A 19,340-nucleotide genomic window follows, 5' to 3' on the forward strand; every position below is an offset into this window, starting at 1 on the left:
GATGCATCTCAAAGCAATATACATAATACTGCTCTCTGGACCAATCACAGGGCTTGCTGTCCACATTGATTTAACACAATGTTTGGGAGGAAGTGCACATCAGGCTCCTGTGTTGAAAAAGAGCTACAACAGGGTTCGCTGTTGATTTGACGCAGAAAGTATGTACCAGCCAGGGGTTAATGCTGGCACTTCTACACAGCTGTTTGGATATTTCAGCAAGAACAATAATTAAAGTTGGAGTTTGTCTTAGATTTTCCAAACTGCCTGAAACATTTACCTCAGTCTTTAACTGTGTCAGAAGAAATTTCATCTTGCAAAACTACCTCTCTGAAAAGCCTTTGAGTGCTGGAAACCATGATGTGTCAGGGTTTTTGAGTCTTTAATGGTGAAACAATCTTACAGCAGAAGACGACTGAAAGCGGCTCCTTCAGTGTCTTTGTTTAGGCTCCTTCGCCGACACAGAAAGTGATGCAGCATGAATAGTTCCCCTGACTTCCAGCTCGTCACTTATCTTCAGGTAATAATCTGTGACAGCTTCATTTACTCTAAATAAGTGTCTCTTTACTCAGGAGCAGAATAATGCATAGTGATTCATCCACGGCACAGTTTGAGCTTTTACAAAGCTGTTTCTCTACAACTCTGCGTCCCAGCATTTAAAACACAAACAGCCTCTTCAGGTGTGCTGATGTAAAGTCTTATGATGAACATGGATTTAGCTGGTTTAAAAAAAAAAAAAAAAAACTTAGATGAGTTGAGGTAGATATTCTGGATTTTTCTCTCACCAGGTGATTGAAATAATCAGAAATCAGGACCATCCACCACTTACCCCCCCACTCCCTCTGCTGGTCACCTGCTCTCAGCAACTGTGGGGTCCACATTTTTTTAAAGAAGTCTATGTTTTGGGGTCTTCATGCCTCTGATGTGACTTAAACACTCGGGCCAAACCAGCGTCCCCTTAAGGAGTCGTTTTGATCAAACCAGCCCCCCACAATGTTTCTGTACAGCATAGCTCTGTGTCTTTGAACACATGGTTATGACCTGATGAGGGATGACAGCTGTGAAAAGTGGAGCTACTAGCCTGATCCACATGTTTATGTACCCAGCATGCTTTGAAGTGACTGCTCACTCCTCCAAACGCCATCTTCGAGGTGAAATATCCAGACACAACTTAATGTTCTGCATTTCCCACTGGTATGGACGTTTTATGAGTGATGTCACAATGTCGGCCTGCCCTCCAGCTAAAGGGACGTGTAATCGACCTGATGTCTGTGCTCAATCAATGACTCTACTCCAGAAACTGCTTACAGTAAACTGTTATCTATGGCTATGTTTACGTTTCAGTCAATATTCAGGTTAGGGTCAATAAACTGGTTTCTGAAACTTTTGAATAACTCATTTATGTTCTTGAGCAGAGTTATTCCTATTTACATGATATCCATAGCAACAACAGCAGCTACAACAACAGTAGCATGGCAAACTTACTGTACTCAAAAGACCAATATTCCTTGCAAACAAAACATGCACAAAACACAAATTAATGTTTCTTTGAATGGGGATATCCTGATAGGTGTATAGAGGAATTATTTGGGTGCAGAAGCACTGCAGAGTATAATGGTTTGTCAACCAATGTGGGGGAGTTAATCACCAAAAAACATATTTTTTTCACTTAATATCATCACTTTGGCGATATATGGCTCTCAGGTTTGTGAATTAGCAGTGCGAGGATAAAAGAGATCAGCAAGTGGTCAGATATTAGGTGGATAGACGTTTTTAGCTGAGAAATCCAGCGTGTACCCAGAGAGGAATTTAAACACACAACTGTCACTCGATGCTCATGACTATATTATTCGTGGACACTTACCAGACTGTGACAGACCAGGATGTTAACATGTGTCAATAAATCAGAAATCCTCACAAACCAAAAAGAGCACACAGACTGCTGAGTCTGAGACTCAGTTCATTATAAAAGAACCAGAAAACTACGTCCAGAGAACTGCACCAAAACACAATATTAATGGTTGAGTATTTCAGGGTTAATAGACTGGTTCTTCATTTCATAATATTCACTAATTTTACTTTGATCCTAAAATCTGCTTCTGTTAATCAACAGTTATAGCTTCATTTATTTCCTCTCTATATAGAGTCCATTTTTGGTCAGAACCTGGGCCCCAAACCAGCTTTTTCATTACACAAGCAAAGTCAAGTCTGTGTTTTGAATATCAACAGTTAATATTTCTTGTTCGTGGTCAAACCTGTTTAACTGAGGTTGGATAAAGGCGGCACATTTAATTATTTATGTTGCTGGTGTTTCAGTGTAAAGTGCGACCCTGTTAAGTGGTGACTCTCGGCCATTAACCACTGAAGACGCGGTCACACTGGCCAATCGTGCCGTGCCTAAGCATGCTTCAGCCGTAAAGCACGTTTAAAATGGCCAGTGTGACCGCAACTGTACCGTGCTCAAGCACGATTCCCTTCCGTGCTTCGGCACGCTTCGAAACGGTTTACTTCATGCACGAGCACAAGCATGCGGACAGCGCATGCGATCCATTACCTAAAATCACCGTAAGCACATCTCTCGACAGTCATTTTAAACAAAGCGGGGTTGTTTGAGGGCTGTATTGGGCGGAAACGACTTAATATAAATCCAAAAGTCTCTAAAGTTGTAGCAGCGCTCTCTGTGTCTCATTGTGCTGACTCTGATGAGATTGTGCTTCATGTTAACAGATGCTTCACGATGACATAGGCGGGCTGTGCGCGTGTCTGATACCCGCTAAAGTCTGGTTCATATAGGGGCAGTGTGACCGCTGGCCGTACTCTCCAGCTGGGGAACAGCGCTGCAGGGGGGCAATCTTGCTTAGGCATGGCACGTTTTGGAGGGCCAGTGTGACCGCGCTCTGATACTGTTCTGAGAGTCACCAGTTAGCATGGTCGCTATTAACGCCAAAACACTGGTTGCTCTGTAACTGTCCAAACTTGATAGACGTTGACTCTGTTGTATAGTATCATTTCTAAAAACTGACCACAGAACAACTGTACATTTTTATGCTGCTAAAAGGTTGAATTTAGTGTTTAAAAAATGCTAACTCGTCTGAATGAATGAAGCTAAACGCTGCTTCCGCGCTCAAGATGTGCTCACATCTTTATGATAATGCAGACTGATAATCCCTAAACCAAATATTTGGATCAGGCAAAGAGTAACCTAAAAACCTGTTTTTCAGGTTTTTAGAAATTTGTGTGAATGTGAGCATATTCCATTTTTTGAAAAAGAGCTATTGCCGTTCACATGTCCATGTGCAACTGAGTGATGACTGCATGTAAACGTAGCCAATGATTCAACCATGATTATGTGCTGTTGAATAGTGGAGTGAACTGAAAGGAAAAGCTGATTTAATCTTCATTCATTCATTCATTCATTAAAAGAAATGCAAAGAAGGAGTGGATTAACATACAACAGAAGAATTATCAGTAGGTATTAGGGCAGTTACTTTTTCAAAAAATTATGTTTGAACAAATTTACGCTCATTCTTCATTAACTTAACAGCCCGTTTAACAGAGGGAGCTCAGACGGCTTTGAAATAAAAACACAGCAAGGTAAAACATAACCAATAGTCAATGTCCCGTCTTGTTTTCTGATATTTGCCAGACACACGAGTCTTTCATCTTGATCAGGATCGAGCGCGGCTCTCTTTTTTACAATATTACCTGCCAACGAGAACATGTGCTCAGAGACAGCTTCGAGGGTTGTGGGTAGAGTTGGGGAACCTGTTTCACCCCACAGCCCTATTTCACTGACTGAAAAGATGCCTAAAGGAGTCTGAACCACAAACGTTTTACACTTCTCACAAACCTTTGATATACTCTAACTTACACATGACGCGCATCTTTTCTAAACTGGATTTTGTTTGTTTTAAAACAGCACAGACCAAATGAATACTTTGCTTGTTGCAGGAGCAGAAAGCAAAGTGATTCATCATGACCCATCCGTCTGTTCACTCCAGCCGTGTGTGTCTGTCTGCTGAAGTCATTTTATTCCTGGAACCCCTCCGTCCCTGTGGAGCAGCAGTGAGCCCACTCACCTAGTGTGTTCACAGTGACAACCTCGCTGAAGGGGCCTGTGCCAAGCTTGTTTGTGGCCAGGACGCTGAACTGGTATGTTGTCTCTGGCTCCAAGCCGGGCACCACCATCCAGTCGTGGCCTCCAGGCACGGGTACAGAGAGCCAGTCATGTGGACCTAAACGCTCCCTCTTCAGCCTGTGTGGGAGTCAGGAGGAGATATGAGCAGACGGGCCAGGAGGAAATGTAAAAGAGGGACATTTCTTTGTAAAACTGAGCAGCTATGGTTAGAAAAGTCTTATACTTAGCATTGTTGTTCATCATAATCACATTTGTTCCAACATCACATAAACGTTTCTTCATCCACATCACGGTTATCACTGGATGGTTTGAAGCCCATGCTGCGCTCGGCTTTGCAGTTTGCTGTTTGCTCATGCCACACACTCAGCTGTTACCTGAACCTGATCAGCAGATAAAGCAGAAAACTGTACGCATGCAGCAGCTCAACACGACGTGGACTGTAAACGCCTCACCTGGCGGCTCAGAGGCAGACGATCGAACATTTCTCACCAAACACACAAACAACTGAGATCAGTTAGTTTTACAAGCATAGCTGTGAGTTTCTGACTGACTGACCTGTGTCCGCTTCATCACTTTCTGTTTTCTTAGTGCTGGATCCAAGCCGACATTTGAAACACCAAAACCACTGATTTAACAACACTGGAGTCCAACTGAAGAGACCAATCAAGCATTTCTAAGAGGGCACTATCTTACTCTCAAACAAAAAGATTGAATCATTCTGTCATATTTGTACTGGAGTGCTGGGAAATGGACTTTAATGGATGCGTTCTTGGATAAATTTCTACCCTAAGAGATTATTTAGCAGCTTGTCTCACAGCTAAAACAATCTTTTGGAGCAACTGTTAAAGTTTTTGTTTTGATTTGGATCCCAGAGTAGGCTGAAAATGTAGTCCAGGTTTTAAATAATGTGAGAATCCCCCTGCAGTATTCGAAGCTACACTCTTTTTGACGCAGCTGGGTGCCAAGAGTGTCAGTGTTTATCTTTTTTGGCAGAGGGGTTTAGATGGGATTTGGAAAGCTACTTTTCATCCCCAGCATGAACAAATTACAAAAGTTTAAGCTCGACTTCAGAGGGACGGGGCCACCTGAGAAATGTCATTAAGATTGATGCGGCCCAAAGCCGCTCTGCACGCATCGCTCGCCGATGTTTGCCGTCAGTGGGACGATCATTTATTAAAGCTGCTGTCTGCTTGTTTCTAGATTGGTGCCGCTCTGCAGTCCCCTCACTGTTTTAATAAAGCATGATGGGTAACGATACATAGAGTCTGAATTGTTTCAGCGTATTTCAATTTTTATCTACCCAGCTCATTACAAACGAGATTAACAGCTCACATGAGCAGGATTGTTTATGTCTCACACAGAGAGGATCAGAGCTTCAGTTATTTGGCTGCTTATAGGATTGGTTTAAATAATTTAACAACCAAGGTCTGACTGCTAAAAACAGACATCAGAGGTGGTCACAGTCTCATTTTTCCTCTCACTGGGTCAGAACTCGTGCTCAGATCCTTCCTGATAAAACACCCGATGCAGTAGAAACACTGAACAGTGAATCAGGGTGGAGTGGTTTCCTGTCTGCTTGTGCACATGTGTGAGTGAGCAGGTGTGCTACATGTTACGACATTTAAGCCCTGGACACATCGGATCTTCAAAGCCTGATCCCTCCTTAGCAGGTAGATGCCGATAGCTGCGTCAGCTATGTGATACAGTGACAATATGGCAGGGCGACACATCCTCCCTTTTCCACCAGTGCTTGTTTGGTGCTGGTGCTGATGCTTAGCTGGTTCTAACCAGGTTATTTTTTCTGAGAACCAGTTTGGTTTTCCATCGGCAAAGAGCCTAGTAGGGTTCACATCATTGTGTCACCGTAAAATGTCAGTATGCTACTGATATGAGGCAAAAGTGACCCCCATCGTGCAAATAGGAGAAATATCATAGAGCTGTTTAGTCTGTTTAATAAAATAATAAGGCATGGACTGATCTATGAGGGAGGAAAGACATTAGTGCTTTAATTTTGCCTTCAATTCAAATAATGAATAAGGAAACACTAACAAAACAGCAGCTTTTTTTTACTCTGATTATTGGTCACTGTAGCCCCGCCCCCAGCCCCCCACATAGTTGGTGCTTATGATGCGTTCCATTTTGGGAAGTTAGAATTTACAAATTCCAAGTAGGAATTTTTGACTGGATTGCCCCCTGAAGTCTGAATTTCCCACTGGGATGTTAGGGGATCCACACCATCCCTGGGTTTCCAGTAGGAAATTCCAACTTCAGGAGTAAACAGTAATTTAGCTCCTGTTGGATTCTGTTTAATTTAGAATTTCTGACTCATGTTTGTTTCAATAAATCAGCTGTATACCTAGTATTATTCTATGTTTATATACAGAAATGCTGAGGTTTTGGCACATTTTTCCGACTTGGCAACTGGAAGATTTTTAACCTCGGAGGTAACGTCATTCCCGCTTCCCACTTCCCAGTTCCTATGTAAACGGAATGCAGCATCAGCTCTGGCCCAGCAAAGAGTTGGTGCCTGCTAAGCACCAGTTTTGAGCACCTGGAGTCAGTCAGGCACTGGCCTGGAACCAGCACCAGCACCGGTTCGGTGGAAAAGGGGTAACAGTGTACCCCGCTAATAAATCCAATAAGTTAAAATAAATATACAGCTAAGAGTTGGCTTCTTGAAAAGCAAGAACGCCAACACCGATTTTGTATTTTATCATCTATTACTGTTTATTGTGTTTGTTTATTTATTTATTTATTTAATCTGTTGCATGGAGGAAAATGATCTATTTTTGGTACCATTAGAGACCCCAACCCCCAAATTATGACTCAACTCCTACTGTATCTAAGAGGATCACTAAATTATAAAAGATTCTTTTAATAAGCAGCAGAAAATGTCTCAATGATGAAGAAACACTACGTCTGTCTCTCTGTCACCTGTCACACTCATCATGAACTATTTTATTAATCGCAAATTCCAATGTTTATAATCAGTTATAATAATTATAATTACTAATTATTAGCTGGAAAACGGTTCACTTGGCAGGCTGCCCAGGTATCCTCTACGCATGGAAACACCTGTGGTTCATCATCAGCAGCAGATTTTCACCTGCCTCTGAAGTCAGACACACGATGACAAGTGAAACAAGTCGACGCAGAGAAATAACACTTTCAGCTGTTAAATCCAAGTAAAGCTTATTATTTTACATCTAACTGATCATCCCTGCTTGTTTTCTGTTTTCTCACTTAATGTTGAGATTTTCCTCACAATAGTCTTGTATTTAATAGTGAGCAGCTGAACATACTTATTACTCCTGAACAGACATTTAAGTCATGTGACCATCCACTATGATGCAGATAACTCAGATATTAAGTCACATAAATCTCAAAGTCTGGTAATCCTGACCTCTCAAAACCAGACACACAGATCAGCAGAAAGATAAAAAACCAAAGACTTTTTCATTTTTTTCCTTTTTTGAGATAAAGAGAATCACGTCATTGTTGTTCACATATTATTGTAAAACTTCCTGTTAAGCTGACACTGAAGTAACCCCTCGGACCCCTCAGACCCCTCAGACCCAGGCCTTTCCCCAGAGAAGCAGCAGCAAAGCAGCAGCAGCAGCAGGACGGAGAACTTTGGGTCATGTTCAGTTTAGTTGCTCTTCTTTTTTTTTTTACCCGGATAAATTCCAAGATGAGAGATGAAAACTCACTCACACTGGACCTCCGAGTGTTTCCATCTCTACGTTTTCACAACTGTTCTGAACACAACCCTGGAAAAGACATTTTTCAGAAATAGCAAGAGGACATATTGGAAGAAGAAAAAAGCAGGAAGCAAAGCATGCTGGGATGACTCACACATGGCCGTACCAGACTGAGAATGTCTGCTGGTAGCCTCCGTCATAGCCCACCTCCCAGGACACATTGGCCCAGGTGGAGGACGCAGCCACGTGGACAGCGGTGGGGGCGTGGGGGCTTGTGCCTGCAGGAGAGAGGTGCTGCGCATTAGTCACAGAGCGGCCTTGAAGTTAGACTCAGTAATTACGTATTCAAACTGTGATGAATCACAAACTGAGGTGAGTTTCTAACATGTCCACAGCTCCTGCAGACGACACCCACCTCATAAAAAGACACGATGGAAACTGATCTGAGTGCATCTGCCAGAAAAACTCTGAAATCACAGCAGATTTCTGGTTCCACAGTCTCCAGGTCCTGCACTGCAGCCACAGCAACAGAAAACCAACCAGGAGCCGGTTTAATCCGGTCATTGTGCTGCTCTGATTTGACTGGCTCGCATCCAGAGAGGAAGAGCTGCAGCCAGCAGGGACGACTCTGACAACAGGCTGGACAAGGTCAGCCGCTGCATTTACCAGAGTCATCAAATCTGCTCCAAATTCAGATCAAACACCTCACAGAAGATTCTGGAGAGAAAAATCACTTTACATGTCATGATGAACTTTAAGTGTCTGAGCAGAAACTGGCACCGTGTCCACCATCGCTGTCGGCAGCAGGGTCTGGACATGAGGGCTAAAACTCAAACCTTGGGTCCTGACTTATAAAAGGATTAAACTTAGATTAAAGCAGAGGTAAAGGGTTAAAAACACCACAGACTGCTGCAGAGCACAGATCAGCTCTGTGCACAGGTGCTGGTTGTGAATACCCAATGGGCCGTCATGTTATCCTCTGGGACAAAAGTGGCCAATAAAAGCTTTTACTGTTTCAGTTTAGCACGACGCCAAAGACTTTTTCCACGCATGAAGTGATCTCCTGAATCTTCTAGAAACTTCCAGGAGCTCCGCCCTCAAAGTTTGCAAGGTGCTGAAGTTGCTCTTTCTCTCATATGTACCTCGTACACACCACAACTCTGCAACAGTGCTAATGCTCTATTTGTTAATTGTTTTTTTGAGTGGTTTCTGTAAAATCAGTCTCTCAGTGCTCAAACCTCCTTGTTCCATCATCACACACTGATGAAATCAAAGCTCACCTGTCCCTAAGGTGTCTCTGATCCCAGATGATCAGTGGTCAGTTTTCTGCAGCGTTACATGTTAACATCAGCACACTCTGCTTTTGACCAAGGGAAATTTTCTCCAATAGGGGGCGATATGAGGAAAATATGTCAAGATGTTTTTATGTCAGCATCAGGATCTGGATTTTACAATGGGCAACATCATGACCTTTTTCCAAACCGCCTAACACATACTACACGTGAATGTAGTATGTAGTAGGTACTACATCAGGGGTCACCAACGTGGTGGCAGTGGGCACCTGGGTGCCTGCAAGACCCACTTAGGGTGCCCATAAAGCATGTTTAAAAAAAAACAGCACCGGCCACAATGGAGCTCCTGTCTAACATCATTGTTCTGTAAATCATTAATACTATCTGTGAAATAACATTTTTTTATTAACATTGACCTGTGAGCAGTCTCTTCACATAGTATTACTACTTCTTCTATGATTAATGTTATCATAAAGTGGTCTGTGCAAATTTGTTGAAAACATTTTTTTATCAGACAAGTAGCCCTTCGTGCCACTCATTTCCCATGAGGTAGCCCTCGGTCTCAAAAGGTTGGTGACCCCTGCACTACATACTACCTACTGCTTTTGCATGTAGTATGTAGCAGGACTGTTCTGTTGGGTCTGTTTTGTAGTAAACTACTCTGGTTTCCAGTCTCGGAAGGTGGAGCTACAGATGATGTTGGGTTTTTTGCCTCTAATATAAATATACAAAACAAGCAATCAGCAGATCTCTGCATTTAGTTATTTTGTTAATCATATCAAACAGAATCATCACTCCAGATTTCTAATCTTACACCAAAAGTTAAATTGTTTACTCAAAATAAATCTGGAAGGGATTTTTATTTTTTACGGCTGATGAAAAAACACTTCTATATACTCCACGTATGGTTTAAAAAGTGAATTAGTGGTTTTTATGGGCTAATGAATTTGTAGAAGTAAACACCTCTTTTAAGTTTCTTTGCATTTTTTCACTTCTATCTCATGGACTGTCTAATGTTAGTGTTGTGTTGTAATAATAATGCTGATTTATTCAAGTAGATGGCTGTAATTCACCAAAACCTGCCACTGCATAGACAAACAGCATTAGTGCCGTGCATTGTGGGAAACAGTATGCCAGGTAGACTGGTCTGTTGCATACTGAGAAATTTTCCTAGATCAGTAGGACATCCGGTGATTTTTAATATACTGCAGATTTGACAAGTTTTCGCATACTGACTACTACATACTGAATTTCAGCCAAAATAGTAGGCACTGCTTGTGTAGTAGGCAGTTTGGAAAACAGCCCTGGTTTAGCAAAGAAACAGACTTTTACAGCATCAAAAAGCATATTTAGGCCCAGGGGCAGATGCAATAAGATTTTACTTCTTTCATTTCAGTTTTTTTCCTGTATATTTATATTGCATGTGTATACCTTTTTATATAACAACTTGAATGAAATAAAGATCAACTATAACTATAACTTAACTTACAGCCTGGTTCAAAGAACAGTCTGGGTCTGAAACACTGATTTTACTATCAGCACACACCTTACAGAGGGTGAATTCATTTATCACTCAGCAGTTTAGAGAATATCAGGATCATTTGATTGTCCAATCTTAGGCACTGCTCAGCTGGTGACTAACTGGCCCCCTGTAGCTGCTCGAAAGGAAGTTGAAAGCCAGTGTAACCCAGGTCACTACTTTGCATACTATGTACAGGTGAATGTGCACTGAGTTGAAGTATTGCCAGTTCTTTGATTCTACTTTATGTACTCAAATTCTGTGTTAATTCTTGTTTTACATTGAATCTTGCATTATTTGTAGGTCTTGCGGTAAGTGTATTGACCAATCACGTTCCTGGATTCAGTGTGAATCAGGAAGTGTATACATAGGATGGTGCATTTGATAGCCTGAGTTACTGAACCACTAAAGCTTAGTAGATAGTACGTGGAGTAGCTGAACTTGTACTCTGAACCTAAACGTGCTAACTGAATTTATAGTATGATGGAGTGGAATAACTGAACTTATATGTTGCTGAGTGGTGCCGGATGAGACGAGCTGACGTATTAAAAAAATAGATTTTGATTGGACTTGGTAAGTTAATAATCTTCAAAGTGCCTGCGGTGCACATTCATCTACTGGTATGTGTGTTGTTGTATGAATGAGTATAAGGCAACATATTGATGGGTAAAAGCTAATGCTAAAACAAAGTTTGGCTACCATGTGTGCGTATGAGAGTGAATGAGCAACTATCCATGTAGTACTTAGTGTGGGGCTATGAAGATCAAAGAAGAAAGATGGAGGAGTAAATGTTATCAATGTTTTATCTAATTTAACTGTTATTTATTTCATCGTTTGTTAACTTGTTTTTTTACTTGTTCATTTAAAATGCTTATGAGTACTTAAGTGTTGCCTTATATTTATGCAGCCCATGTTTTGTGTTGCCTTGTCCTTCTGGTGTGGAGCGATGGCGAGCTAAAATGAAAAACAAAGACATTGGAATCTGTCTGTGACAAACCGACCACATCAGATAAGCTATAGAGACTATTTCTAGCCTTTTGGACTATCTTATCTTCAGAGGAGAAAACGAAACGTTATTGAGTATTATGGACTTTGACTCCAGTAGACAATCATAATTACGGATCACATGAAATACCTTATTTGAATTTTTAGTTTTGCTGATTACTGGGTTTGGGAGAGTGAAGTGAAGCACTGGAAAAAAATGAAGAAGTTGATATATTTTGTTGTGGTTATTTTACCTTTTCTTTTTCTTTTCCTTTGTATAAAAATACAAAATATATTTTTGAAAACCTCATTTACTGTCTGTTGTGCCTTATTAAGTATTGCCACCTCCTTTATTTCCCTCTTTTTTAATTTTTGATCTTCTGATTTCATTAGCCTTCTCTTCTAATGTTCTCCTTACGTTTGTGCTGAAGTAAGCCATCCATGGATTGGCTTCACTTTATGGTGTCAGGAACAGACCGACAACGTAATGGAGACTACGTCCATGTTTCACACAGTCTATGGGGTTTTATCAGGATTATTTTTCATATTCAGACTATTCTGACCTCAGACAACATTTTTAGACAAACATATTCCTGATCCTGGATCCTGAATGAGTTTTCTGCTTCATTTCACCACTTTAATCTGGTCTTATGTCCTCTTATGTGTTTTTTGAACTCTCACATTTTCACATCCCGATAAAAAACATTCATTCAAAGATGTCAGCTGTAAGAGTTGTTGGGTTTCTGCAGGATGTACAGAGCTTTAGATTTAGACAAGCTGCTTATGTACAGTCCAGATGTAGTTTAGTGAGACCTTACTAGATAAGACTTTAGTTTGGTTATTGCCCATGACAGAAAATGTAAATCTTCACATCATTTAGAGAATGGGTCGTGTCGGTGACATTGTAAGATGAAATCTGGGGCTGGATGAGGATGGAACTCTGGTCTGACTTTTATCATGGATTTAAAGATGAAAGTGTTTTTTCTCTTTGGTTTTAATTGGTGTTTATTGGGAGTCTGGATGATTTGTCTCAAAGCTCCAAATCTTAAGGTCATCTAGGCTGGACTGCTCGCTGTATGACCACGCAGCAAACTGGAAATCATGAACAAACTACAGCAGAAAAGTTAAATAAGAAGTGAAAATAAAGAGTGAGCACAGTCTGACTGATGGTTTCTCTCATTGTATGGAGCAGACCTTGTTCCATCTTTCTGTCTGTGAGTCTGTGTTCATGTTCTCGTGTGTGGTACCTATGACTTGGACGTGCGTGCTGGCAGTGATGCTCGTGGCAACGTTGGTGGCGACACACTCCCACTCCCCGTGGTCCTCTTTTGTGAGTGACTTGAACTGTAAGCTGCCTCGAGGCAGAACATTGTGCTTGCTTTTACTGGGCTTCCCAACCTGCAGACAGCCAGCCAGGCAGGCAAACACACACACACACACACACGCACGCACACAGAGTCACAGGAGGTGAGAGACAGAGAGGGCAAAAAGTTTGAAACTTTCAGATAAAAACTCACAAACTGAGCAGAAACACTTTAAAGCTCACAGAAAACAACAAACTGTCACATATGATGAACTAACTCACCTCTTACATCCAACTGAGTCAGTAACACAGAAAACTTTTTGTTGGACTTTGGATTCAAATTATGGATCATTTTGAATTTCATGAGTGTGAAGCTCAAAGAGTGAGGTTAAACATGTCTCGTTTGCTTGTTTTATAGACTTCATCAACCTGTGATTAAAATCTTAAATGACAAACAGCAGTTTGAGTCATAAAGATCTGAGCTCCCACTTTGTGCTCAGATTCAGATTCCTCCAAAGAAAACTCAAACCAACAGGTCTGTCAGAGCAAACTCTGACCTTCCTCCATGTAATGTTGGGGAAGGGGTCTCCCTCCGCCTCACAGGGGATGACCAGCTCTCTCCCAGCCTCCTGTCTGTACTCCCCTCCAGGAACCACTGAGAATTTGGGAGGGTCCTGCACAGAAAAAGAGAAAGATATATAAAAAAAAAAAACGATGGAGCGATCGGGTGAACTCACAGCGACCTCGGGATACACGACAGCTGTTCTGCTATTCAGGGAAGTGTTACGTCATGTTTCTGTGTCAAACTCTGCTGGGCTGTGTTTGTGTGTGACACTTTGCTCCACGGCTGAAGGGGTCACAGAGTAAACAGATAAAACTCTCCGTCCTTATGTCACAAACATTTTCTGTAGAAAAGTTTCATTCTGAAACAAACACATGAATTTAAAGGGAGAGGTAAAACATGGATTAGGGGCATGCTAGAGAAAAGAAAGAAGACGTAAATTTGCAGGATTAATATCATGAGTTTATGGAGATAAAGTCATGACTCTACCAAAATAAAGACATTAATCTGCAGAAAATAAAGAAAAATATTTAAAAGAATAAAGTTGTAAATTTACAGGGATAAAGTCGTTGATCTACAAGAATAAAGTCATAAATTGACAAGAATGAAGATGTAAATTAATGAGAATAAGATAGTAAATCTACAAGAATAAAGTTGTAATTCTACAAGAATAAAGTTGTTCAACGACAAGAATAAAGTCCCAACTTACAGGATAAAGTCATACATTTGTGGGAATAATGTAGTATGAGAATAAAATGATAAATTAATGAGAATAAAGCTGTTTTTCTAGTCTATTGATATAGGCTAACAGAAGATCTAACAAATGTAGTATAAACATGTGAGATCATATGAGATCATATATTTTTAAATACTCTACACCTCTCCTGGGTAAAATTATTTGAAATATCTGTATCATATTTGTTTGGTGATGCAATTTGCATACGTTTCATGTGAACAAGGCCGCTGTACAGAGAGCAATGTAAGTGCCCCGGTGCCAAGGACGGCTCATTGTAAGGAAAATACATTTGTAGCCCTCAGATTATGTTGCTGTGATTGCAGAGAGGTGTGGATTTTATAAAAGCATGTTCCATTGAGGAGTTAGCAGCAAAAGCTGAATCTGTGCATACCTTTCTAACTTTGTCACAGTTCTTAACAAAGGTCCAGGTTCTTAGCGATCTTTTGAGTGTCCTTATACTTATTATGATGTCATTCTGATGTACCAAAAGATGAAATAATTATTGATTTGTGAAACCTTTACAAAAGTATAACTCCAAAAGATGCTCCACTGTCCTTATCTTTGTAAAGACGGCTTCTGCTCTTCTGATAAAAGTCATAAATTTGATTTAGTTCACTTTTTTTCTTTAACGTGGCCCTAATCCTTCGTCATAGAAAGGAGTATAGAAGGATTATTTATTGAACAAATAACATTTGTGCATTTTGGGTGCAGAAGCACTGCGGAGTGTAATGATTTGTCAACTGATGTAGAGGATTTAACCACTAAAAAACAGATTTTCAAACTAAATATCAGCACTTATACGGATGGTAAACAGCTCCCAGGTTTGTGAAATAGCAGTGAGTGAAAAGAAGAGATCAGCAAGTGGACAGATATTAGGTGGACAGGTGCTTTTTAGTAAAGAAATCTGGCGCGTACCCAGAGAGCAATTTAAATACACAACTGTCACTTGATGCTCATGGCTGCATTATCCTTGAACACTTACCGGACTGTGACAGACCAGGATGTAAACATGTGTCAGTAAGTCAGGAACCGTCCCAAACCAAAAAACTGCAGAATCTGAGACCTGGTTCAAAATAAAAGAACCAGAAAGCTACGCCCAGAAAACTGCACCAAATCAGATAAAAGGCGGCACGTTTAATTATTTACCCGCAGACGTCGCTGGTGTTTCAGTGTAAAGTTAGCATGGTTGCTATTAACTCCAAAACATTGGTTGCTCTATTATGGTCAAAACTTGATAGACGTTGCCTCTGTTGTATAGTATTGTTTCTAAAAACTGACCACAGAACAACGGTACATTTTTATGCTGCGAAAAAAGTTGACTTTAGTGTTTAAAAAACGCTGACTCGTCTGAATGAATAAATGGAGCTAAACGCTGATTCTGCAGTCAAGATGCGTGTGCATCTTTATGAAGACGTCAACTGATAATACCTCTATAGAAATGGTTAAAAAAAGACTGAGTCAGACTGAAGCTTCTTTAAGAAGACAACTAAGACTACTTCCATTAAGACCAAGAGTTTCTACACAGTTTTTGTTAAAACCAGTCAGTGTTTCATTATCTGAACTGAGCAAACCGCTCTCCATCTCACCTCCAGCCCAGCTCCTCCTCTCATACTGTCTGATTCTACCAATAAAACAGACCCTCCTCATAGTGTCTTTAAATATGTTTTTTAAGAGTCATGACATCATCATTAATCAGTTTCTGTGCAGGTAGAAAATACTTGTGATGCTAATTTTGTTAGCCTGTTTCATTGCTGCTCTGGTTATGGACTTGAGCTCTGTGCTCCACTCCTGTTCCCTTCAAACTGGACAATAATGAGGAGAAATGTGCTGCATACCTTTAGCACCAGGGGAGCAGGAGGGGACCATCCCATGGAACCCAGGGCATTGTAAGGCATGCAGGTATAGGTGCCGAGAGAGTCCTCTGTCACCTCTGCCACACGGATGCTCCCATCTTCCATTTGGCTCCAACCAGGGTACTAAGACCAGGACAGGCATAGATCATATGTGATCAAATTGACAAATAATTACCAATCATTTCAAAGCTCCAAGAAGAGACCGAGAAGCAGACACGACTGAAGGTGAAAAACTGCAAAACACAGAGGGAGTAGTTTTCATTTCCAAGAACCACAGCACCACACATGAGCTCACCTTGTCTATCCGGAGAGGGAGGCCATCTTTCTTCCACTTCACCAGAGTGAGTGGGGGGTTTGCATCTACAGGACAGCGGATGAAGCCGGGCAGACCGATGGCCACATAGATGACAGATGGCATGTTTACCACGCGGGCAGGATCTGATGAAATCCAGAGACAGACAGAGAGAGGGAGGTGATGATGGAATTGAATTAGTAGCTTTGGAAACCTGGAGCCTGGTGATTGCAGCTGTGCAGAATCGACTGAGGAATCAGAAAGTTACAGAGAAGTGGGACGCCTGTGGCTCACACACAGCGGACTGGATCATCAATTACTGGTTTGGTGTATGTTCTTGTTAGCAGCTCTGTTTGCTACAATCACAGCAAAGTGTCAACGAGTGTAGCCTAAAGTTTCACAAATATTCTAGTCAAAAAAAAATTGTGGTTGGGATCTAAACTTTTAATTTAATGATGGTGCTACAGTGAGTGTTACTGAATCACTAAAGTTATTATCAACCATTGCCAACTGGTTTCATTTTGGGTCAGTTGCTACATTTCAGGTTTAATGACCTTTTTTCTTTTTTGGTAACATTTTAGACTCGGCACTTTTGATAAATTATCAATTACATTTCCTCTTGTTAGATGTTGGGTTATTATTACAAATTGAGCTGTTAATAAGTCTAGGGATTCTGATGTATTAACATCTTGGCAGTAAGGAAGATGTCCCAGCCTGGTTCAAACACCCTGTGGTTCAACAACTCCAAAGGGATCCCCCCGGAAAAATAAAATAAAATAAAATAAAAATAAAAATAATCAATAAATAAATAAATAAAAATTAAAAACAGGCATATGCAACTAGGGATGTCCCGATATTACATTTTCACTTCTGATACAATACCAATACTGCAGCATTGAGTATTGGCCGATACCAATATTAACCCGATACGATATCAGCATAAAACTTGCATACTTTTATTACTTATTTTGTAGTATGTCGGTCATGTTAGAAAAGGCTTGAATAAGTGATATTATCCAAACAAAGAACAGTAGTCAGCAACAGTAGGTATGAGGAAAAACTGACCCATTTATTATTAACCATTGGGTAGCAGAAATGTTAACATTAAACATAAAAGATACTAGTAGTTGAATAAAATAAATAATTAATTAGAAGACCCAGAAAATAACCTAAATAAATCAAATGAAAACAGCAGGAGCGGAGTCTGGAATGGACTGCTTGTATCGGAGTGCTTATATCGGAGATTTTAGATGCATTCCGATACAATACCAATATTTGTTTTTTTGCTGATATCGGACCGATATCCGATATTAATATCGGACTGGAACATCGCTATATGCAACATGAAAAACTCACACCTTAAATACTATCTCAGTCTATTTCTATTTGGTTGAGGAAAGAAAGAGAAAAAGAAAGAAAGAAAGAAAGAAAGAAAGAAAGAAAGAAAGAAAGAAAGAAAGAAAGAAAGAAAGACGAAAGAAAGAAAGAAAGAAAGAAAGACGAAAGAAAGAAAGAAAGAAAGAAAGAAAGACGAAAGAAAGAAAGAAAGAAAGAAAGAAAGAAAGAAAGAAAGAAAGAAAGAAAGAATCAATCAATCAATCAATCAATCAATCAATCAATCAATAAATAAATAAATAAACAAAGAATCCTGTAGGGTAGTAGCGACACCTTTTGGTCCAGATCCGCACACACACTGTCAGGACAACATGACTCTTAACAAGGCGTGTGTTTGTTTTGGAATTGAATGGAGATCGGATCTTCTTTTCAACAGTACTTTTCTTGGATCAAGACAAATTTCACCAGATAGAACGATAGACTGTACAATTAATGGACGCAGTCTCCCTGACGTCACCTGTCTGTTTCTGAAACAGAGTTTTGAAGCAGATCGGCTTAGCGGCCATATTGGAAGTGACACGTCCTTTGACTCTTCGGTCAGGCAAGCTGAGCTGTGCCTCTCACTGTATTAACGTGTAATCTGAACATCCTCTAAACTGCAGAGTTAGAAAAAAATTCCCCCCTCTACAATGTGCGGGGATAGTGAAATTAACGATTCAGACCCAACACTTGCTGCAGATGGTCCACAGTTTCCTGGTGAGTAAAACAATCTGAAAACTACTGTGTTTCATAGACGATGGACCTCTATCTTTGATGATCCTGTGATGTTTTCATAGATCTGCGCATTTCAGGTTTGTAAAACCGTTGTTCTGATTAAATGTCGGGAATAGATCACGTCAGATGTGAACAGTTGACCTGAGGTCTTCAATCAGAATCATTTTAATCATAGTGAAAAAAAGTCTGCATGTAAACCTGGTTATAGATGATTTTCAAGAAGCTGTGGAAAAATTAAGATCTAAATAGACTCTTTTCTATTTAAAAAAAAAATGTATTTCCTTATTGAAAAAATGCATACTACTTAAGACTGTACAAAAAAGTGCCAAAACTGCCAATCTAAAAACTGTGATAAAAAATATACATCATATAAAAAACAATATGGCAACATTTGTTTGTGGGTTTTGTTGAAGGTCTAATAAAGATCTCAGTTCTGAGAAATTAGAATTTCTGACTATTTCTTGATGTGTCAGGTTTTACAGGGTTAATGGTTAAAAAAAAAATAATTCTTTGCAAGTTTTCTGGAAAGCATTTTACTAATTGGGGAGTTGCAATATTCACTGACTGTGGGGAGTTTTAGGAGTTACTCTGAGCCTAGATCTTCCCAGGAGGCCCTGACCTCCCACTTGGTGAACCACAGTAGTAGATCAGAGGATGCAGAAAGTCTGATGTAAAACTTCTTTAATAAATCCATCCGGATTTGATGTTTGAGGTCCATTTTCTAGCTGGTCCAGCTGAGGGGGCGTGTCCTGGTGAAGAAGTGACATCATTCCACATCCTCTGTTTTATTAAAAAGAAAAAAAAAAAAACATTTGAATTGTTCAAACTGAGTCCAGATCTCAGCCTGTCTTCAG

The 19,340-nt window shown here is 40.3% G+C and overlaps 1 protein-coding gene across 1 annotated transcript in view; it reads right to left on the reverse strand.

The window, feature by feature from the left end:
- LOC141791538 (protein turtle homolog B-like) overlaps positions 1–19,340 on the reverse strand; it is a 218,588-nt gene that overhangs the window by 62,145 nt on the left and 137,103 nt on the right. The window contains exons 8-13 of the mRNA XM_074672094.1: positions 16,381–16,523; positions 16,068–16,208; positions 13,492–13,608; positions 12,879–13,029; positions 8,003–8,114; positions 4,077–4,252 (exon numbers count right to left, since the gene is read on the reverse strand). Coding sequence (XP_074528195.1) covers positions 4,077–4,252; positions 8,003–8,114; positions 12,879–13,029; positions 13,492–13,608; positions 16,068–16,208; positions 16,381–16,523 — 840 coding nt within the window. The remainder of the gene's footprint in view (positions 1–4,076; positions 4,253–8,002; positions 8,115–12,878; positions 13,030–13,491; positions 13,609–16,067; positions 16,209–16,380; positions 16,524–19,340) is intronic.

Source organism: Halichoeres trimaculatus, unplaced genomic scaffold, assembly GCF_033239565.1.
Source record: "Halichoeres trimaculatus isolate MK-OKI-2021-1 unplaced genomic scaffold, fHalTri1.1 fHalTri1_scaffold_6, whole genome shotgun sequence".
Classification (NCBI taxonomy): domain Eukaryota; kingdom Metazoa; phylum Chordata; class Actinopteri; order Labriformes; family Labridae; genus Halichoeres; species Halichoeres trimaculatus.